At 40.8% G+C, this 24,054-nt stretch overlaps 1 protein-coding gene across 1 annotated transcript in view; it reads right to left on the bottom strand.

The window, feature by feature from the left end:
* Positions 1 to 24,054, bottom strand: part of met (MET proto-oncogene, receptor tyrosine kinase) — an 89,269-nt gene that overhangs the window by 24,559 nt on the left and 40,656 nt on the right. Inside the window, exons 4-11 of the mRNA XM_015008371.2 lie at positions 23,923 to 24,051; positions 23,405 to 23,581; positions 22,479 to 22,636; positions 21,848 to 21,962; positions 20,337 to 20,473; positions 19,002 to 19,172; positions 18,635 to 18,734; positions 4,397 to 4,606 (exon numbers count right to left, since the gene is read on the bottom strand). Coding sequence (XP_014863857.1) covers positions 4,397 to 4,606; positions 18,635 to 18,734; positions 19,002 to 19,172; positions 20,337 to 20,473; positions 21,848 to 21,962; positions 22,479 to 22,636; positions 23,405 to 23,581; positions 23,923 to 24,051 — 1,197 coding nt within the window. The remainder of the gene's footprint in view (positions 1 to 4,396; positions 4,607 to 18,634; positions 18,735 to 19,001; positions 19,173 to 20,336; positions 20,474 to 21,847; positions 21,963 to 22,478; positions 22,637 to 23,404; positions 23,582 to 23,922; positions 24,052 to 24,054) is intronic.

Raw genomic sequence — 24,054 nt, 5'->3', positions numbered from 1 at the left:
GATTTGTATGTCATGAGCTGACTTCAGTCAGCAAGCTTCAGCATGTTTCTGAGGTCCAGATACGCAATATCACTGGGAATTTTCCTGACTCTGTTTTCCTACTTTTTGGGTAAGCTCTGCCCCCCACATGTGACTCATCTGCTGAATGTTCCATTGTCCAATCCACAATTTTGTGACGGTGCTTGTTTTACAAATGAATTCCTACCAAATATTTGGCACAATTTGTTCCTCTTTTTTTTTTTTCTCTTTCCAGTTTTGAGTTGTACAAACAGAACATTTCCAAACACAATGTTGCTTTAAACTTCCTCTGGGTTTAATTGTCTCCTCTCCAGTCCTGTCCCAGTCATAAAACCACTCCCAGCAGGCGTGCTGCCACCCAAACACACCAGATCGCTTCTGTTTTTACTCTTGAAACAGTTGAAGGGATGAAGATGAGTGCCGGCCATTCTATCCCTGTTGTTATTGTATAGTTATATTAGAGTAAAGTATGACATGGAGCAGTCTGCCATTCTGCCATGGGGTGTTTCATATTGACCTTTTTTCCTTTAATGACTGACAATTTAAAGTCGTTTTTTTTCTATGATCTACCTGCAGTCTGCTATAGGAACATAGAGTTATATTGTGTCTACTTTTTTAGGTCATATTTTAAGAGTCGACAGGCCTACAAGAAATAGAAATAAGATTTAATATAACAGTTTCATAAAATAGTGCATAATTCAGTGAAATCATACAAGATTTGAACAGAAACACTGAGAGATATCAAGAGAGATAAACTTGTGTACAGTGGTTTGAGTGAATGTGGATAAAATGGTTTGTTTACAGGTGTAGAAAGAAAGCGTAATAGCAATACCTGAGAATAAAATGGGGATACTGACCGGCAAAGGGCCAAACTGAACCCAAACCCAGAAAAACCACAGCACTTCTTCCAGACAGACCCGGTTTATTGGTGCTTTGTGAATTCAAAGCATCATTTTGGATCTCCACTTACAAAGATTGTGATTGTCACTTGAAGGGCTGTGCATGCATGAGGTATTTTCTCTCTCTGCCGGTGGCCACTAGAGGGTGGAGTGCAGTAGAGATGACCACAGGCCTGCTGTGCATTGAGGCATTAGCAGGAAAATTCAAAGTCTGAGGGTTTTCCCAAGTCCTTTCTTTATCCCTCTGTCATTCGTTGGGTTTTTCCATAAGTCTAAGGATACATCCACACCATCCATATTTAGTCTGCTTTAATCAAACTCTAGTTTGCCAAGAAAGTCTGGTTCATTTGGGGAGGTGTGTGATTGTGCGATCCAACTCTGACGCAGACCAAAAGAGCAAAATCTGGTCTCCCTAAAAACCTAAGTCTCCGTTCAGTTGAAGTGAACTTGAATGCGTATGTGAACATCAAGTGAAACAGAGAGCAGGGCATTCTGGGTAAATACTACCATAACTAACATGCATATCCAGCTGCACATGGTCTTATACCAACGACAAAAGTTGCAGTCCTACAATAGCTAACATCTGATAGCACTCCATTTGTTTAGAAGGAAGCTTTTGTGTTTTTCCTTCAGTGGTTCAGCACCACCACTGGCAAGGCGAGGAGGGGAACAGGTTGCTCAGAGGGTTTCTGACGTTTCTGACGTTTCACTCAGTGCAGTGTGAAAGAGAAACGCAGCAGCTGAAAATGTAACAAATGTTGCAGTTTTAGTCTCCGATTGAAGCGAGTCTGCTGGTGTCTGTTTGGTGTGAAAACACCGTTAGCTGTTTAGCAAGCCTGCTTCCTCTCCTCTCCAAGGTAACCATCCATGTTTTTTACTGAAAATGTTCTGCTTTGTTCCTTTCTGGGTCCCTCATTCCTAACTTTTACTCCTGAGTGTTATCTTGCATGTGGGTCAGACTGACCTACACAAAACCATGACGAAACCTTTTTAATTCCAGCCTATTTTCGTTGCGCACTCCAGACACTTAAAATATTTTTTCCTGTAGTTAGGCATCATAAATTGTATAGATGATTAATTGCTCACATCTCATGTGATGATCCGATTTTTACTCTATTTTATTTTCTGATTATTATTTTCTTCACATTAATTCTAGAAATTAAAACATAACAACCAAAGTAACCAGCATCCAAATGAAGAGTACCTGTCATTTTCTTTGTTTATGTGAATTTAGGAGAAGTGAGCTGCAGTTTCATCCTGTTTAACCAAAAAGCTACCATTTGAAAAGGGGATTAACTGAAATAATCGAATGTGAGTAATGCATAGTAATCTGCACAACAAAAACACCCTGTGTGGGATTGCAGGCACACACACACAAGCAGTGTGTGGATTTAAGTAATGAAGTTTGACGGAGCATTTCACGCTGTGAGAAAACAGAGAGCATCCTTCTCTTTCCTGTCTCCCCTAATTTTCTTCTGTTTGACTTTTCTTGTCTGTCATCCTGTGTTTCTCTCTCCCTGTCACAGGCATGAACAGAAACACAGTTATCTGAGTGCTGCACGGGGCAATAAAGCGAATGATCACATTCCTCGCGTGACAGTTTGGGATTTTCCAATTTGACACAGAGTGGAGTCTCGCACCTGTTCCTGCACACACACACATGCATGCACACACACACGCACACACACCCCCCCCCCCCCCACACACACACACACACACACACACACACACACACACACACACACACACTTCCTTTCTGATACGCATAAACATGAAACACTTTTTGAGCTCGCACCGAGCCGCCCACCAGGGCAAGTTCATGGGATACAAACGTGGTGCGGTGTGCGGAGAGAAGGCAAAGTCAGAAGAAAGTGTCACAGTGATAACAGTCCCTGAAAATAAACTGTCAGGATTATAATTAGAAGTGAGTTTCCTGAGGCTCCCGCATGCAGATCGGCAGCGATAACAGACTGGTTCTGAGCCAAGACCAACACCTTGGGTTTTTCATGTGTTGGCATGCAAGCGCAGAACTATCAGTCACAGGTAAATGCTGTTTTGTGTGACTGTTTGATAAAATTTTGAGGCTGGCGTTATCAGATGGCACCTAATGAGGCCTTTACACCAGAGGGCAGATTTATCAGATGCTGGTTAATGCGGCTTGTTGCGGTGCATTGACTTCTACCATCCCCCCTCAAGCAGCCCCTCCCTCTGGGTGAGAAGATATGCCCCCCTATGGGGTGAGGAGGGGATACATGCTAGACTGGTGGGTTTAGTATGGGGACCAAGGTCACGTCTGGGAAAGAAGGAAAGAAGGAGAGGACCAAAAAAAAAAAAAAAAAAAACAGAACAGTGTGGGTTCTATGTGAGAGACTCAGCACAGCTGCCACAAACTGTTGGGCTGCAGACAAAAAAGAAAAAAAGTGGAGAAAAATGTATTTCATTGTGTTGCTAAAATGGGGTCTGGGGACTGCGGCGGTGGCCTGTTTGAAAAGCGGCGTTAATATATCAAGAGGTTTGACCTCAGCCAGAACAATGCGAGTGGCCGGACAACACACAACCAGATCTACGGCCGCGGAGGAGTGATGGGGCGGGGCCAAGCGATGGGAAACAGACTCCACTTCCTGTTTTTCTTTCTGTATTGTTTCCTTCCCAGCTTGACCTGGCCTGTGGACGTGTGAAAGTGTGTAAGGACTGTGAGGTACAGGGCAGTGACCTGTGTGTGTGTGTGTGTGTGTGTGTAGGTGTGTGTGTGTGAACTTCAACCTGGCTCCTGACTCTGGACAGTCAAACAACCCATTCTGCGAACTCTTGGTAGTGTTGGCATTGGTCACGGTGGGCAGCATGTGCATCTGCTTTTGAAATTCGCCACGGCTCATAAATCCAAGATTTTCTTTTACTCGACATCCATAAAATTTTCAGCGGTATTTCTAGTTTTGCACCTGTTTCTCTCAAAGGGATGTAAAACAAGAACCTCGCCGAGGTTTACTGTTCTGTAACCGATCTCGGCTGTTCTCCAGTTTGCTGAAGAAGTTGTTCTTAGGAGGTCTCACAAAACATTTTCACGTCTTAAGACTTTACAACCACAAACTTGTAACTTGAACCCCCCAAAATAAACTCCAAGGCAAACATGTACATTCAGAAGTCGCCTATTTACTGAACATAATGAACCAAACATAAATATCAAACGTGACTTGTTGACTTGTGTTCTCTCTACACTCGTCTCTTTTTCTCCTCTTTCCTGTTAACCTTTCTTTTCTCCTTTCTTTTGCATCTCCGTGTCCATTACATTTGAAATAAACCCAAAGAAAATTCTAAAAACGTTTTATCAAGGGAGTATATAATGCTATAATGCTCCACTCATGAAAGTAAATCTGTCCAGCCTGACCTCAACACTCCAACAACAATTCTGAGTGCCACACCGCCGGACAGCACACGTTTAAAAATCAGAAAGAAAAAAAAAACTATGTAAGCACCCTCACTTTGAGCTCCACGATACTCTTGTTGTCCTTGGATGTCAGTTTGGGGTCCTGGAACAGGGGGTCCTCCACATAGATCAGATCCTTCTGGTCTGTCAAGTAGCCATCCAAGACAAACGCCACCTTGGTGACCACCGGCGGCTGCAGGGGTAGCTTAGCCAGGGAAGGCGTGGTGCACTGGATGGAGGTCCGGTTTTCACCATACACACAGCTCTGAAGAGAACACACACAGCAATGGTAAACAAACAGAAATGCTAGAAAGGACAAAACCCCCCCAAAAAACGATGTCTGTGTTCTCAGTTTGGCAACTTTTTTTTTGCACCAAACACATTACACAAGGCAACGGCTGCTGCCTGAGCGTTTTATCTCATACTGGCTTGACAGTTTTTGTCCACATACGGGCCTCCATCTGAGAAACAGACATGTTACGGGATGGGAAGCAGAATGTTTTGGTGATGATGCATTCATTTTCATGTGTTTCATTCAATTAGGATGGAAAACTCAAAAAGCAGAACAGATTCTAGTCAACGAATGTATCATGACAGTTCAATGACTGACGGGGTTTTTAACATTTTATCAAAAGTCTTCCCTTCCTCTAAAACAGCACAATTAAAAAATTAAACAGTCACACATACGTTGTACAAGAGTGTTGAAATATCACGAGAAGAAAGTTGTGCGAGAATAAAATCGTAATTATGAGAATGAAATAATAATATTAAGAGAAAAAAGTAATACAAAAATAAAATAATATAAGAAAAATAATAACTTTGAAATTATCCAAGAATAAAGCCATAATATTACCAGAACGCAAAGTCGTAATAAGACGAGAATAAAATATTTTTAATGATGTGAACATCAAATTGTCAGTGACAGGATTTTGTAACTTCTGGAAAGAAAGATGAGCTGATCACATGAGACATTAACAACTCTATCCAAATGTTGCTCTTCTTAAAACATCTTTGTTCTCATAATTGTACGACTTCCTTCTGGTAATATTGCATCATTACTTTGCAAATGCTATGACTTTATTCTTGTAATAAAAACTTTGGAAAACTAGTTGCAACTGGTTGCTGTGTAGCTGTTTAGTGGCAGGACTGCCGCAGCTTTATATTCAGAAGTGTTCAAATTATGTCTAAATTGTGTTGCTGAAGAATGCTGTTCAACAATTCAGCTGCTAAATCCTCTTCTTCGTAACAATATTTGGTATTGCTGCACTGATTGCAGTTTTCTGGCTGATCACTGATTACAGATCTTTAAAACGCCTGACCTGCAGATTCCAATTTCGGTCAATGATGATTTTTTTTTTTTTTCTGAAATGACCTGGTGGGCCAGTCTGCTAGTCAAATATCTCTCAGGAGAAAACTGAAGAGGACAGTGGCTAATTTTTGAATCATTGCTGAGGTAATGATTCAGAAATTATTACCTCAGCAATGAGGTAATGATTGCTGAGGATAAGATTGGATTCACGTGTAAGTCGATCAACAATCTCCCAAAACTAAGGAAATCATTACAGATAAATTACCCACTAACAGTTGGTTTCTTAGTGGCACTGTAATTTTGCATCAAGAAGTGAATGATTAATTTTGTTTTTTGTATTTTTTTTCTTTTTTAAATGTCCTTATCTCTACTGGCCAGTCCTGAGAAAATAAACATATTACAGTTCCACATAAAAGCCATTTTAGTCATTAGTGTCTTTTTTTCTGCTCCAGTTTTTCAATGTCAGGTCTCTTAAGCAAGCCGTTGCTCAACTGTAGCAGTAGTAGAGCTTACACTACCTCCATCCTATGCCTTCCTATCAGTTTAGGGGGTGGACAGGCTTCCATGACGACTGTAGTAATTCAGTCACACAGTGTAAACATGGGTTACTGTTACCGTCAGGACACAAATCCTTCAGATACACACATGTGCAGCCAGGAGAAAGCATGCTGGTGTGTGTGCGTGCTGAAAGATCAGTGTTTATATTTGCTCTGCTGGAGGCAACATGTTTACCTTCTGGGTTCTAGAGTAAAATGCTTACAGCAGTCAGTAACCCACATGCATGAGAGGTTAAAACAAAGAAACAATGTTGAGATCGATGTACTTCCTTTAACCTTTGACCACAAGCAATGACACCTGTACTCGGTTGATTGATGTCCAAAAGTTACTTGTTTCAAAACAAGAAGATATATTTTAATTATTTTGATGAAAATCTCCATAATTGGGTTTATTCTTTATAATGATTGTTGTGGCATTTTCCCCCCCAATATAGGTGAATTTACCCAATAGCTTTATATACAATTCCACTGGATTGTCATCTCCCTTCAGTGCTCCATGTGGAATTCCTCCCATTGAGTTTGATTTCTCTGGTTGAGTTTCAAGCGGGCCGACGGGGGAACAGAAGCAGGAGTTGTTTTTGAATCGTGGTCTGCCTTTATACGGTCGTAGTCTGGCAAAGTCAACAAAGTCATTCCAACTTTTATTGGTCTAACATTGAGCGACTAAAGTTGGAGTTGGCTTGGTTGTTTACAGCACAGGTAGGCAACTTCTGGAAAATTCCTACTGTACTGTACTGCTGCATTATATATGGCAAAACATTTGGCTAAAATCAGATCCAACCGTTTCAAATTTCAACAGAAAGTCATTGTTTCTCAATAGTAGAGGCTCCAGACTCTGAACAAAGCAAAGTGTAGAACAAACGACTGATTAAACCAGGCAGGAAGGTAGTTTTTACGCAATAATGGCTTATATTTGCTTACAATTTGTCTTCTTCTTCTCTTTTGACAAATCGTCTATCTTTATTCCATGCTGTCCTCTCCATCCTCTACCTTCACTCCAAATAACTCCATGTCTTCTTTCATCATCAGTCTCCTTTCTGGGACTCGTGCAGTGTTTTCATTAAATAAAAGAAACACAACTGAAATCCCACCTGATAAAGTTTTTTTCCCATAGTCATTAAAGTTGAGTGAAAAAAAGTCATTAGAAACATCATCCTCCAACTACTTCCTGTTGTCTTCTTTGTATTTTGTGCCAGTGGCAACCTAGTTGTTGATCATGTGACTCTTGTCACATGATCAAGAGTCTTGTGGTGTGAAAAAAGTGTTTCCACTTTTACAAGAAGAACCAATTTGGATACGGTCAAATGAGCCCAGTGCCAAAAGGTTTTATTGAAAAACAAGAATTTTTTTGTGTTTCCATTAATCTAATTTATTTTGGAAGTGTCAAAATGCGCAATGGAAACACAGCTGCTGTCTATCCTCTGAACAATCTCCAGAAAAATCTCCAGCAGACCTTAAAATTATATTTCGAATGTCCTTAATTATTTTGTGAAAATAAAACTATTCTTTACAAAGGAGAAACATAAACAAAGTCATATTTGTAAAAGCTGGAGTCTTCAAAGTGGAACTCAAAAGTACTTTGCGAACTGGGTAAAATCTCACTTTGAACACTCGGGTCTGTTTTCTTCCTCCCCGCAGAGCGCCACTGACAGCAGCAGCACTTCCTGTGTGGCTGAAACCTCTGACACGCGGAGTGAGCCATGGTAGTCCAGATGGACGCGCACAAACAGGCTGAAACCACGCAGGCATAAAAATTGGCTGTGTTTATGTGTGTAAGGGGCAGCACAAGCAGGAACCAAAACAGTCCAGTAAACCCGACTCAGACCAGCAGAGTAACAAACAGGGCCGTACGGTACGGCGGGCCACCGCCAGCCCGCTCCGCGTCGCCTCCCCACAGGGGCAGCAGAAAGGAAAAATACCCAGTGAATTAGAGGAAACCTCAGTCATTTTCATTGTTCAGTCGCTGTCTGCTCCGATAGGCAGACGAGGCTGGGAGCAGCTGTAAATACAATCGTTGGCTGGCTGAGCGGGAGCGGCTAGCCGGACCAGAGCTTAACTGTGGGGGTGATGAGAGAAGCAGCCATCCCCGAATCTCTGCCGACCCCTGAAGGATCATTAGCAAAAAAGAAAAAAAGCCCAAGAGTTGCAACAAAAGCATTTGTCAAATCTAGAGTGATTTATAACTTTGACTCTGTTTCCTGCTGTGTGATCAGCTCCTTGGGTCTGCCTGGTTTCCTTTACTGTAGATTGTTCTGGATTTCACACTTCCTTATTTTGATGATGTTTCATTTGTCATTACATATGAATGGACGGGTCTATAGCAGATTGTTAGGACAGAAAACGCGGAGATAACCGGACATAATGCGAACAGCAGCTCAGCCTTTTAGCGGCCCGAGGCGAAAAGCCGTCAAGTTGTTTTGCTTTTGACGTCATGACGCTGTTCACCTGACGGCAGCAGAGTGAAAACTTTACTTGGAGGCTGTGATGATTCTGACAACAGATGTTTGACAGACAGTAAGGATGTTTCCATGACCTCCTCAGATCGCTTCACTATCTGCTGCAGTGAACAATCAGCTATGTACAACGGCGTGTTGGGGCCATTGTAGATAGAAAGAAAAGAGTCGCAAACATCCTCCAAAGAAAAACTCAGGAATTTTGAGATTAGTCTCAGAAAGAACATGGACAATTTCTGAGTTTGAAAAGTTAAACATTTTCTAAGACATTTTGAGATTAATCTCAGAAATTCTGAAAGGAAAAACATGGAGATTTCAGAGTCTCAAAAGTCAAAATACCACTTTGCATCTCAATCAATCAATCATAAAAATATGAAAATACAGTCTTAGAACACACCATTCAGCAAACCAAACCAGAGAAAATGACTTTTCAAATGCCATCATTACACATCAGATATGTTGGTCAGTGTTCTGAAGCAACTCTAAACACGTGGGTTAAGAGTTGCGTCATTGTTTTGGATGATTTGAAGTTTGTTCCAGATTTGTGGTGCATATAAGCTGAATGCTGCTTCTCCATATTTGGTTCTGGTTCTGGGGAAGCAGAGCAGAACCAGAACCAGAACCAGAAGACCTGAGAGGCCTGGAAGGTTGATACAACAGCAGCAGATCTGTAAGTCATTCAGTGATTTTTGAACAGTATTTTAAAGCCTCTTCTGTCAGTGGAAGGAATGTAGAAGTGGTTGATGTGCTCCATCTTCCTGATTTTAGTCAGAACACCAGCAGTAGCGTTCAAAATCCAATTCTTTTTTTCATTTTGGTAATTCTGAAAGGTTAAAATAAACATCCATAATAATGCTGGTATAATGTAAGCTTATTGTGAATGATGCTAATGATAGTAGGTATGTTACACTCATAGAGTATCTTAGGAATGAAAGAGAATCTGGTGTTGACATGTTGGTATGGGGTCTGGGGGCCCAAATGAGAATCTGCTTAGGCCCCAAAAAGGCCTGTGCCGGCCCTGACAATGACTTGTCTTCATTTCCTCTAATGAATTCAGGTTCCTCAAATCTGCAAACACTTTCTGCAACTTAGGAGGTTTGAAAAAAAAAAGTTACTCATTCACCTTGTTTTGGTTCCTGCTCTTTTGTCAAGCCCTGTGTGTGTGTGTGCGTGTGTTTGGGTGGGGGTCGGGGGGTATGGGAAAGGAAAGGAGATTCATGTGGTATTCAGGTGTCAGCTGGGAGGATTTAGTCTGCTGGGAAAAGAAAGGAAGACGAGCCTGACACGACACAAACCGATACATGAGTTGACGCGACAGGTGCCTGGCCATGGCCGAAGCTCCTGTTCAAACCCAGATATCTGTATTAGTGAGGCCCTGCTGCCCTGCCGCGGCAACGGGAAAGGTTCACTTTCCCGTTCACTTTCCCACTGCCTATATATTATATTATGTAGATATAATATATAGGCAGTGGTGGGAAGTACTAAGTCTAAACTCTTACAGAGAATACACACAATAAGAACATGTTTAATCTGTGACATTGTTTATTAAAATGGCACATTTATGATGTATTCAAATTAAATACTATCGGCATACTTAATGATATTAGCGATTAGGTTATGTATTCAGCAAGTACTTTTACTTTTAATACTTAAGTATTTTTAAAAGCCAGTACTTTTTTACTTTTACTTAAGTAAAATGTTAATGTGGTACTTTGACTTTTACTTGAATACATTTTTGCCTGTGTATTTGTACTTTTACTTAAGTACATTTTTTGAGTACTTTCTCCACCACTGTATATAGGTTTATCTTTTTTTATGGCTTTGAGTTGTGCCGGTTTTTCATAACAGATGGTGGCACACGTCTCATTCATGCTTGTGCGAAAGCTGAGGCAAGGTAACGCCAGGCTTTAGCACAGATCTGAGGAGCAGATATCAAGCTAACTAGCATTTTGTGCCTTACCTAAATCTGCTGAAGCTTCTACAAGCTCTTGGTTCATTAGCCTGACTCCAGGCCCTTCAGGTCAGGTTGGTGAACACATTAACCGCTTTGCTACCTCTGGGATGTCCATTTGTCAAACATCCACTTCCAGGGGTTGAGACAATAAGACACTCATACTGTCACTTCCCAGGCTGAGCTCTAACTCATCCTGTTGACTGGATGGAATTTAACAAGCGACAGCTGAGGCCCGGTGGGACACCATCTCTTCCTAAATCATTAGTAATGACAGACTCATTTTAGGTTACAGCTTGATGTCCCTTTTGACGTTTCGGTCCAATTTAAAGGGAAAATAGAAAACTGTTGCAGAGCTTTGTTGTTTTTTTTTTGTTTTTTTTGAGAGTGAACTGAATCTAACTTGAAAGTGAAGTGAACCCTGACTATCAGGGTGTAAATTTAACATGCTTTTACTGCAGGTACAGTTTCAACCATTAAAGGCATTACTACATGAGTGACACAGGTTGGAATAAGATAAAAGTGAAACTGTTCTCATGTTTCATATACGCTGGTTACACATGACCCAGGTTAGGGGTAAAGTGGTGGATTACGGTGGATTTTACAAAGTTTACAAAAGTTGGTGTGAACTGGCACTTCATTTATATATATATATATATATATATATATATATATATATATATATATATATATATATATATATATATATATATATATATATATATAATCCCAGTTAAAGCAGTTCTGCACTTGAGGTAAGAGGTTATGGAACTTTTATTTAAAAAATGTTTTTATATATTTGTTAAAATGATCACCATGTTGTGACAGTATAATATGAAACACACTGATCCTGGTCTTGCTGAAGGTTTCTCCTTGCTAAAACCAAGTGGTTGCTCTCCACTGTCGCCGCATGCTTAAGACGAGTGATTACTGTAGTCAGTGACTCAAAGTAATTAGTTTCTCTTTCGTAGACAGGTAACATTTTACTGGATGCCAATAAATGATCAAATGACTCTGGGAGCTTTGTATGCTCTAAAAAAAACTCTCAAACAAGCCAAACCATGAGTTCATGCGCTGGAATCTGAACAACTGTACATAAACTCTACGCAGTTAAAAACGATGGATTCTGCCACGCAGTGTTGTGGTACTCGAAGTTGGTCTTGGTCTTAAGACCGGTCTTAAGACCATTTTTTGATGGTCTCGGTCTCGTCTCGGACTCGACCGCATTTGGTCTCGGTCTTGTCTCGGTCTCGGGCGCTGAGGACTCGGCATTTTATTTCAAGACCAGTCAAGACCGCAACTGTGAAAATATCACTAAACGTGCAGCATACTGTCCACTTTATTTGTTAACATCTTTGTTTTCAGTGGATGCAAAACGCACCGATTAAAATCCAAGCAACTACGTGTTTCTGTTACTCCCCCCTCCCCTCCCCACCTTTCACTCGCGCGCGGCGCTCCAGGACATGCGCAGTGGTTTCCTCTCAGCGGCAGAAAATGTTTGTCTAATCGTCAGTAATATAATAGCGCTGCATAAATAGTAAGAAATCCGATGGCCACAGCTAACTCAGCAGCGCTTCGCTTTCACAGACGGTGGGGACAACGTCTAACTTTTTTCGTCACTTAGAAAAGTAGCTCAAAGAAGGTAAGCTCCGTTAACGTGATGTTATCAAAGCTAGCTGTACAGAGACACATAAGCATTGTGATGAAAAATGTTATCACTCACTGCCTGAATTATTGTGCGGAGGTGTTGACTGACTTGTCGCATATATGGGACAACGCTATGTCCAAAAGTCTGCAATATAGTGAGGTGACATTCAGAAACAGTCGATTCTTCTCCACGGCTCTTTACTTATTAGATAGGACTGGAGTGTCACTGAGAGCCGTTGTTCTATCAGATAGCCATACGCTGTCAGGATAGCATACATGCATTAAACATTAAGAAATCCGACCGTCAGAGGAGTTGTCAGTTCACCATACGCAGCAAGTTATGATGAACTTAAGTCATTAAATTGTTTTCAATGATAACTATATAGATATACATGTGTTGTCATGGTTTCAAAGTGTATTTAAAGCAGGTCTGGCTGCAGCTGGAGTCAACTACAACACAGGCCCGTGTAAAACTCACTTAGCCGCTAAGTCAGGATGCCATACACAGTTAATAACAAAGTGTATGACGATCTACGTCATGATTCTATGTTGTTGATTAAATGAAATCTTATGGTAATGACGTGTCTGACAGATGTAGCCGGTGTTCTATTAGATAGCCATATGCTGCCAGAATAGCATACATGCAGTGAGTACCATGCCAGCGCATGCGCATTAAGTCCGACCGTCAGTGTAGTTGTCAGTATACGCAACAAGTTATGACGAAAATAAGTAATTAAATTGTTTATAATATGACATAATGTGATAACTAGATGGATATACATGCGTTGTCGTGGTTTCAAAGTGTTTAAAGCAGGTCTGGCTGCAGCTGGATGCCATACAACTGTGAATAACTGTTAATAATGATCTACGTCATGATTCTATGTTGCTGATTAAATAAAATCATATGGTAATGACAGCATATGCATATCTGAGCTAAGCGTACGACTATCTGACAACGTATGCTGATCTGACAGAACACCCGTTCTTTGTTCTAGTAATGCTCTGTGTACACTGCATCATTTAATTATGTACGTTAATATTTAAATTAACAAATAACTAAAACACAAGAACGAAAGAGCACGCAGAGCATGCACATTGCTCTTTGGTTGTTTTTGTTCAAAGTGGCAGCTGTAATGTCTGCCATGGTGTCAGACTACCTGGCTTCATGTACTGGGATAGAGAGTGAAAACAGTCACGATGAGCGCCTTCTGTTTGGTTACTTCTTGCTTGTTGCTCCTTGGTCAGTGTTCATGGTTGAGCGTTATTTACCGTCAGGGCATTGCCTCAATTGCTATGTTTAATGGTGCAGACAGTGGTGGCTTCTTATATGAGCAATATGGGCAAATGCCCAGGGCGTTATGTTTTTAGGGATGGCACGAGACCATCACACTTTTTAGCATATAAATGGAATATTTAATATTGGTAAAATGTATTAAGTATTTAATATCTAGGTGTTTTATGGGAATATGGATCTTTCAGATTATTTTGAGAAGCAATTTCGATCATATTTTACATTTTATTGTGTCATGTAGCGCGGGCCGCTGGTCTTGGTCTTGACTCGGTCTCGACTCCCTTCGGTCTTGGTCTTGACTTGGTCTCGGACCCCAAAAGTCTTGGTCTTGTCTCGGTCTTGATACACTCTGGTCTTGGTCTTGTCTTGGTCTCGGGTTAGGTGGTCTTGAACACAACACTGCTGCCACGTCACAGAGATGTGCTAATTATAACGTACAGAAACCAATTGTAGCGTTTGGGTTTGTGTATTTTTAGAGCAATATCGGCTGCTGGCTCCGTTCAGCTCTTATCCAGAGCGAGCCGCTTCAGTGTTTAGCCTTGGCGCGATCAGACGGTTTGTTCCCACCCGGAAGTTTCCAGGTCCGGCGCCGAGTGCCTGCTGTTGTCCGTCAGTTCCACTGGAGAGGCTCGCCGTTAATCGATTAAAGACGCACCGATGACAACATCTGGAGAGGGATCATCGGAGTTCTTGGGATTATAAACCTGATTTTGGAGCTTTTAACTTCAGCTTGCCCTCATTGTTGGTGTGTAATGAAGCTTAAGCCCCCCTGAGACCCATCAACCGCTGACCTGAACACAGGTCAACAACCAGAGAAAGGGAAACTGAAACGCGAGACAGCAAGGGTGGGCTCTCTCTCTCTCTGTGTGTGTGAGGGCAACAAAAAAAGGATATTCCATCACAAAGAGTTGAGATGGAACTCTTATTTGAAGAGTGTGTGTGTGTGTGTGCATGCATGTGTGTTTTCGGAGCATGTTATTATCTCCTGACTGAACCTGCAGCGGCGTGTGCGTCAGGATGACAGATAGCATCATTACAAGGCACTGCGTGTCCTCAAACCGTCTCCCTTTGGCAAACAGCAGCACACCTTCCCGCGCCGCGTGAACCAGGAAACACTTTCTGCTCTAACAGAAGGCGCTTCAGTCAGCCATGCCGTCATTGTGAGGATAGAGAGAAATGCTGCAGAGAAAGTTACAGAAAATATCTTTGGACTTGTCCTTCTGCTTTGTTCTGCTTCCTTAGAGTGAGTCTCAAAACATACATGTTTATTTACTTATTTTTAGAGCTTCATTTTGTGTTTTTCCTTTAAGACAGTGAAATCAGCAGCAGCAATAAAACCTTTGCCTCCAGGCATAAAAATCGACAACAGTAGCCAGTAAGCAGTGGTTAGGGTTACGGTTATGATCACTATTATTGCTCCTTGTCATTTCCAGTAGTTATATAAAAAACTTTGCTTGCACAGCACTAGAGCAGCCAAAGGCATGTTGGACATCTGCAAGTTTTACCTTCAGCTTCTATGTGCCACAAATCTGGATCAAGCATCCAGAAAACTGCAAAGCTGCTTTAAGTCAAGGCTGAAAGGCACCTGAACCGTAACAACAGGAACATTCACCAACATGTTTGCTGTGTAACAATGATTTTAATGATTGCACTTGACAAAATGTAATGTTTAAATGAACTGTAGAAATGCACAAATTGAAATGTGGAAAATACATTTGCTGAGTGTAAACACGGCAATTTTGAAAAAACTGACATTTTTCGATAGAAACTTCTTTTTTGCTAAGATAAAGTGTTTTTTTGTGGCCTTATTGAAATAGGTGCATTTTATAAAACTGAAATGGAAACTTCTGTGTTCACATCACACAAGTCACGCAATCAATGACTGGATGTCACTACTGGCTGAAACGACAAAGACGACGTCAGGAAGTGGTCAGAAGATGATGGTGTATTTTTGCTGATTAATGATTGAATTATGAACATATCTCATGTAACTACCATTTGTTTTAATGACAAACGGACATATTCATGTGTGATTTCAATTTAATTTCTTATTTAATGGAAACACTGCAACTATAATATTATGTTTTTCAACTTCAGAAGAACATAGACAAAGATTTGTGCTTATTTTTAATGGAAACACTTGTGTGATGTATTGATGTTTTTATATTTTTTAGCACTGAACTGCCTTGTTGCGGAGAAGCAATATAGAAATAAACTTGATTGATTGATTGAGATTTATATTCCTTTGTTGTCAGAAAACAAACGAAAACACAAAGAAGACAAAACTATCAGAGTGACATTTTTGCATGACCCTCACATGAACAGATGTGTTCATGTGAACTTCAAACCAAGTCTAGTTTTGTTTGGACTTATGAACCGGGTGAAGTTTTATATGCATTAAACACTTTTTCATTGCCTTCGTAATTGAGCACAGTCAACTCTGGAGGCTTGAAAAGCAGCGTGTTGAAAGTCATGTTGAATAATTTCAAACAGCTTCAGGCTGAGAGTGTAAAAAGCAGCTGTGCTGAGGCAGAGATGACGCTTCCCAGACACAAAGCTGCACGTCGCAGCGCCGGGCCCGGTGGAGGTGAGCGGAGCCAGCGGCTCCATGAGGTTCTGCTACTGTGCGTGAGTCACGGGGTGACAGCTGGATCCTGCAGAATCAGACTGTGGAGTTTCCATTTCCTGTCCTCTCATGTGTGTCTGAAACTGTAGCTGTTTTCCTTTGTCAGGAATTGTTTCTCTTCTGAAACGCTTTCTCGAATGCAATTTTTTTTTTTAAATGAGAATAACATTCATGTGTCTGAGGTAGTGAAATGTTTATTAGCTCCCATTTTCATTTTTTGAGTCAAATTGAGTTCGGATGTGGAAAAGACCCAACCAAGCTGAGTTCATGAACTGAAAGTCATCAGTCAAAGGTAAAAAAAATACATACATGCAGCTCCTGGGACGGAACAATTCAAGTTCAATAGAGCAAGACAAGGCTTCAGAAATGTTTTACTGAAAACTAAAAATCATTTGTTATCCCTTCACAAATGAAGGTTTCACAAATCACCAGCTCTTTCACAGAATCTTCAGCTAGTCAGTCATTCCAGTCTTTCACGAATCCACACATGCGGGAAATCAACATGTCCCTGTCTTTTCTTTACTCAGAAGCATAATTGTGATTTTATTGCAAAAAAAAAAAAAAGCAAAAACATTATTTGTAGGTGGTAGTATTTTGAACTTCTACTTCACTGCTGCCTCAGCTTTACTTGATGTCAAGTGAAAGTATGCAGTATTGTGAATAACAAAAATTTAACATCTTTAAAGAATGCCTGTTTTATTTGCTTGGTATTTCCACATCAATTTTCCTTTTACTGTAAGTTTTCTAAGTGGTTTAATAAGAAAATAAAAAAGATATGTAAAAATTCTTTGCAAAAATTAACACTATGAAATTTGTGATCTTGACTTCAAAAGTTGTAGTTTTTGGCTTTCACAAAAGTACACATTTTATTTTATTTTTAATTTTACATTTTATGAATTTCAAACTGGGTTTTAAAGAATTTTGGTTCACTGTAGAATTATCCAGTTGTGTTTTTATTAGTTTATGAAAGTTATCAATCAATTAATCATTTTCTAAACTGGAACGTTTTTTGACCCAGTTAACTCAAAAAAGTCACTGAATACTTTCAATCTAATAAACAAATAAAAGAAAAACAATCCTGATGTAACGTGTAACGCAACACATTGTGGAAATGTAGTGGAGTAAAAGTTGAAAGTATGGATGAATGATGAATTAACTATGTAAGTTAATTAAGAATATATAAAAAATGTACTTCAGTAACAAAGTACTTGTTCTTGGCTACATTCCACCGCTGAATATTAGAAACAATCGTTAAAATCGATTCCCACCGTCCTGCCCGCTTTGGAAATAAAACTCTCTTCATCATCTTGCAATCTCAGTCAGACAATATTAAAACCATGAAGAAGAAACATAAAGTGTGACTCTGTCTGTTTTATTGACGGCAATTCAAGATAAATGATAGTAAAATGCTTTTCACAGCAGCATGCAGTTAAAGTGAATGATGCTCATATTTGATCAGACCTGTTGGATCGCTCTGCATTTGAAGACATTTTAAACCTGTGCAGGTGTGTGAAACTAAGAGATTTCTTCAACAAGAGCACTCCACACACCAGAATCCAGTTTAAACATTATTCTAAACTCATTATCTCATTAAAGAGCCTCGCAGCTGACAATGATTGGTCAGAACTCATCCTTTTAAGTCGTTTATCGGGCAGCACAAGGAATGGAGTGACCAGCGGGATGTAAATGATCTGGAAGCGGTTTTCCTGCTAGGCGTTAATGAAGTTAAAGCTGCTCTCTGCTTAACTTCCCATCACTGCTATGCTACAGTTTACTTCACAGCTTTTAATGAGGCAAAACTTAATGTGATTATCACAAATCTAATCATATTTACTCATAAAGCACTTTTAAAAAGAATGCTGTACGATAATGAAAGTAAAGAGAAGCGATTAGAAAAAACAGAGATCAAAGAACAACAAGCAGAAACACACAAAACATTTGAAATCTAAAAAAAAAAACTTGAAAGGAAATGATTAAAGTCTTAAAGGAGAAACGTCAGGGATTCATGAAACATTTATGAAATATGTAGAAAAACAAAAAAATGTAGCTTTTTAAAAAAATTAGCATCTTATGAGACAAGTATTGATAATCAAACATGGAGAATTCTAAACTTAAGTGGCTGAATGAAAAATCTGGTCAATGTGGCAAGTTTTTTGTTTTCCCGATTGCTTGATTTATCGTCAGAACAATCAACAGAATACTAAAATAATCATAATCAGCAGCAACTCCAATATTGTGTAAGAGAAATGCTGGGATTAAACTGTATGCAGGAACTTATCAAATACGAGTTTGACTGATCTTGTTGAGTGCAAGAAAGGAAACGGGTGGAAATGTGTTTCCTTTCAGCTACGTCGAAACAAAAAACTGTTTTTCACGGAGTGTTTCTCCGCTTTGTTCCAAGTGAGGATTTAAATGTGTCAAGATCACGGCCTGATGGAGAAGCTTCCTGTCACACTCACCACGTGGAAGACGGCGGTGTCCTGAGCCGTCCTGAGAACCATCTGGGGCTGGAGGCCGGACTGGAGGTAGGAGCCCTGAGCCGAGACGGTGCAGCCTCCGCTACGGCGAGGGAACGGAGAGCAGTGTTAGCATCAGACACAGGAGATTCCCGCCGGGAGGCAACTGCTGTTCGCGTTAGCAGCTCGTCACCTCCCACTCACTTCCTACTGCTGTAAAACTCTGGCATTAGTCTGCCTCATCCCACCCATCATCGCTCCTCTGTCAGGCGATGACACACGGACAAGCTTAGGTTCACATTCGTGGCAATTCTAGCGTGACGTGCGGAGACGCCGGGGACCAAAATGAGAACCGCGTTTGGACCCTCACCTCACGAAGGAGCGCAGTGGCTGGATGCTGCTGATGACCGGGTCCTCATTGTAGGTGAACGGCACGGGCGCCTGGCGCTCCACCGAATCCACCGTCAGCTTTACCGGCTGCTCAGACGGGACGGCGTGTGTGTGCGATGGCGTCTTACAGATCAGCATGGAGAACGACAGGCTGAGGGCGGAACGGTGCAGAGGTTTTCAGTTAGCTGTTAGTCCAGCAAAGGATTCTAAACACTTAAAGGGTCAGTGTTATGTTTTCCAGCTGCGAACAATCAATTAACTATGTCACCTTCAGGTGTTATAAAGATGCTGTATACATATCAAAAATGACATAAAAGAAATTTGACTGTGTTTTAACACCTTGAAATTGGGCCTCTGTCTCTTTAAGAATCTGCCATTCTATCTGAAACTCCGCCTTCAGGAAGTCATCAGAACATGGCTCCTCTATTAACTCTTTAATAAGCCTCTCACAATGAACAATTAATCAGTTAATTATATTATAAATTCAAATAATTATGGTGATGAATTGGAGGGCGATTTTTTTTTATAGTCATCATAATCTACTTTATTTATGGTTTTGGTTGTAAGTGTTTTTTATTGCCATTTTATTTATTGTTTTATTTTTGATATTCAAAATATCTTCCACTCCCAGTGTTGAGTGATCTTAAAAAAAAAAAAAAGTTTTTTGGTCTTTTAGAGGGAGAACTTATATTATTATGCAATTATCTATATATTGCTTGAAAATGATTGTGAAACAACATTATTGTTCATCACAATAATTACTGGGAGTATTTATTTATTGTCCAACAAAATTTGTTATGACAGGCCTATCCTTTAACAATGGTTTTACCAGTGTTTCACTGACAAGTATCTCCTTTAATGAGCTCAGCAGATGCTCAGTTCCAGCAACTATTTGCTAATTGCTGCTGGCTAGTCTGAAGGAGCTGAGTGGGGGAATCAAAGAGGGAGGGCTGCTCTGAGGCAGAAGCTTGGAAACTGCAGGTCTGGGGAGAATCTGCGTCTCGAAAGCTGTACTAAGTTCACCCAGGCGTTTCACACAGCTGAATGGTTACTATGGAGATTAAAGGATTTCTCAAACATGCATGAATGAATCAAAGCAACTCTTCAGGTCTAATTTTGAAAAAGGAATGACATTATAACATGATGTAAAGCTCAAAAAAGTAAATTTTACATACTACTGCCCCTTTAAGAAAAAGAAGTATAAAAAAAGAACACATGGAAAGCTTAAACTGTATGCAGGAAAAAAGCAGAAGGAAAGAAAGAGAGAGAGAAACCAGGACTTCATTTAATGAAGTCCTGGTTGCTCATTACTGACCTTTGGATCTTGCAGCTTGCCTTCCCTACAGTCACCACTTGTTTGTTTCCAGTGTCCAGAAAGGCTCCTCTGATAGTCAACATGGTGTTACCAGACTTTGGACCAAATGTGGGAAAGATGTTGTTGATCACAGGGTCCTGGATGGATGGATGAATGGAGAGGAGATAAAGAGTTTATTAAAGGCTGTAGTAATTAGGTACAACCTTCATTTGCAGCAAATCAGACAGGAAATGAGACAGAGAGAGGATGAGAGAAGACATCCAGCAAAGGTTCAGAGTCTGGAACAGAACCCCTGATGGAACTTCTACACTGTGAAGCGCTCAGGTGCAACTTCTGCTTCTATACTGGAAAAACATTAAAACCAGATGAAAAATAAAATACAGTGATCCCTCGCTATAACGCGGTTCACCTTTTGTGGTCTCGCTGTGTCGTGGATTTTTTTGTGTAGATTTTTTCACGGTGCATTGTGTTCTGCGTCCTGATTGGCTAAACAGTCTCCGAGCTCCTTCTCTACCTGTGTGCCAATAACGTTACAGTATTTAAATATAAGTAGTGCAGATTGGCCATTCAGAAGATGAAAGCTGAAAACTTTGAATGCCTGCTGGAAAAAACTGTGGCCAGAATCAGCGCAAAACCCGACCGGAGGCTCGCTTGACGAGATCCATCGCTCTGCCATAGATACAGCTGTGAATCTCATGGGGCAGGTTGGAGGAGACACGTTAGTGACATGACTCCGGATCACATTAAGGCCCGATTGATGAACACACACCCGCTGACCTGAAAACAGGTTTTGTTCTTTGGTTTCAATGTAGAGTATTTAATTATGCTTTATAATTATTGTAAAAACTAAAGGTAACTACTTCGCAGATTTCACTTATCGGGGTTATTTTCGGAACACAACCCCTGCAAAAAATGAGGGATCACTGTACTGCAGACTGACACACAGTCGTGGTCATCAGTGCACACCAGTGAAAGGTTTTTGAGCCCCAAGAATGAGGCAGCGACCACCGTGACAGACTGGAGGGTTTACTTTTATGCTGCGTAAACCAAAACGTCATTTCCTCTGACAGGTTTATGTCATCTCTGTTTCTGCTGTAATCACACCAACATAGGCTCTATTTACACAGAAGAGGACATCTGAAGCTAAATTTGTTGCACTGGATTTTATTAAAAAGTGTCAGACCAAAATGGTCGAATAAAAAATGCAAGCCGCATTATTTAGATTTTTAATTGCAGAGAAAATTCGGTCATTTTCCTTCCATTTTGTGTTGGTTTGCCACATGAAATACCTAAAATGTGTTTTGGAAGTTCTGCTTTTTATTGGGATAAACTGTCAGAAACAGCTGCGGATTTTGTAATGTACCATATAATCTGCACTTTGGATAATTATAGGCAGAAAAATCTTAACTGAAAGATGAGAAAATGGCCCTCATTTGGAGTCGCTCTCTTCACTTCAATACAAAACAAAATCTATTCAGAGAGAGAAAGAAAAAAAAAACAAAGCATCTTACCACAAATTTGAAGCCTTCCAGTTTGGCTACCGCGTGGCCACTGGTGACCTTCACCAAGTGTCCGGACGGAGTGAAGTTCCCACTGAACGACGGGGAACACTGCATCTCAGTCCATCTGCTCCCGACCCCCCAAACAACACACAGACCAGGCATTATTCACCACCACAGCACCCAGCGTTTAGCCTAATTCAATGATCATGCAGTACCCAGCAGGAATGCACAAAGACTTCATCTTTATGTGGCATGGTGAAGGCCATCTTTTTAGAAAAATTTCCTGTAATGAAGTTGTTTGGAGCAATAAGGAGCTCTTGAGCGTGGATTTGGAAGAGACTAAAGATTGTATTCGGTGATTTTCTTTTTTTTTTTCCCAGTAATTTTTCTGTTAAGGTAGTCATGAGTTGAATGTGGCTGGCTGGGGGAGGGGGTTGAGGGGTTAAAGGGTGGATGCTTTTTAACATTCCTCCTTCCACACAATCAGTCCTGTTGGAGCAGCAGCCAGGTGTCTCTCTTGCTCATAAAACCAACTTAGCGGCTTTATTAAGGTACACACACCACAGCAATTCCCAAAACCTGGTTATTGCCAGTCAATAACACTAACCCAACACACACACACGCACGCATAGACACACACCTGTTGACATTGTCCTGTCTAGCCAGCTTGCACTGAGCTCCTGCCACTTCCACGTTCACCATCGAAGTTTTGAAGTTCTCTGTCTTGTCGAAGCCGAAGTTGCGTCCGCAAATAGTTACGGCTGTAGAACCTCTGATTGGTCCAGAGGACGGGAACACCTGTGGCAATGCAGAGGAGAATGGATCCGTTCTGATCAGAGTTCTGATCGAACCGCGAACTGAAGGCAGTCACAGTCATTCTGTTAGACCTAAACTAAAAAAAACATTTCTTAGTTTTAAGAAAAGACCGGAATCTGACAACTTTCAGCTTGAATGGACCAGACCCGTGATTAGAACTTTAGAGAACACACCATACCCAATCACTGACAAACACTCTTCAGAGTGGACGCAATTAAACAAACAGCTGGTCGCCTAAAATCACTTTTATTTAGCTGATTTCACTGTACAAAATGATCACAGGGCGCTGCGCAGTCACTTGAACAAGCAGATAAGGATGCAAACCAAACTGGTCTTTTTGTCATAAACCTCTTGATGAGGAAAGAAGATGGCGGTGGACAGCAGCCGTCAATCGTAAGTGAATAAGATTAGTAATATGCAATCAAATACTGCATTGCAGAGAAAGTACATGTCTAATCACTCATAACTAGCGATGCACCAATATGAACATTTCTGCCGACATCTGATATCAATATTCCTGCTATGGCTGATAACCAATATTTACTGATCTTATACGTTTTTCTCTACCTTTTTGACACCTTTGGGGAAAAAAAACACAACCAGAAACAAAAGGCAACAAGATGAAAATAAATATTGTTATAAATAATATAACATCAGCCCAGTGCTGTATTTAGCACCTGTTAATCAGATTAGTATTATCCGACCCTTGACCTCATGCTGCCATATTTATACCGGCTGTACTTTGTGTACCTTGGTGATGACCGGTGTGCAGTTGTCCTGACTCCAGGAGGAGGTGGAGGGACACTGAGGCCTTCTGGTGCAGCGGCCATCACACCAGCCACACTGCGTCACTTTGGATGACAGCAAACAAGATGTACACGTGGTCAGCTGACCACAGCCTGGGCCAATCAGAGGAATCTTGGTGATCTGGAAGGGAAAAGAACAGAATTTACAACAAAAACCTCTTAAAAAAAGGATAAAAACATTGAAATTAGGTTATTTCATTTTTATCTGAGCCTGAGCCTTTATGTCAATCTAACTCCTGTTGCTGGTTCAAAAGCTTTTGATCATCATCTCACTTCTACAAAAAATATGTAGAAACTGGGTTTGTGTAAAACTACATAATTAAAGGAAATGTAGCTACAGATAGTGAATAAAATCTGAATAGATTCCCGTCAGAATGATCTTGTGTTTCTTTTTTTTAACTGATGAAGTAAAGAACAAAAAGGACATGTAATGTTGTGGATAATGTGTGGCCTCCTGTCTACCTTGCTGCCTGTGGCCATCAGCACGGCTCCCTCAGAGTGCGGCGTGTCTGGCAGAACTACGCTGGCAGAGACGGGACTGGAGTCCAGGCCGATGTTCACATGGGGCGACGTAAACCTGGAGAAGAGTACCTG

The sequence above is a fragment of the Poecilia mexicana genome, unplaced genomic scaffold, assembly GCF_051168715.1.
Source record: "Poecilia mexicana isolate PSO_F unplaced genomic scaffold, ASM5116871v1 scaffold_6, whole genome shotgun sequence".
Classification (NCBI taxonomy): Eukaryota; Metazoa; Chordata; class Actinopteri; order Cyprinodontiformes; family Poeciliidae; genus Poecilia; species Poecilia mexicana.
The sequence above is the reverse complement of the archived record's forward strand: the minus strand, read 5'-3'. Positions and strand labels throughout refer to the sequence as shown.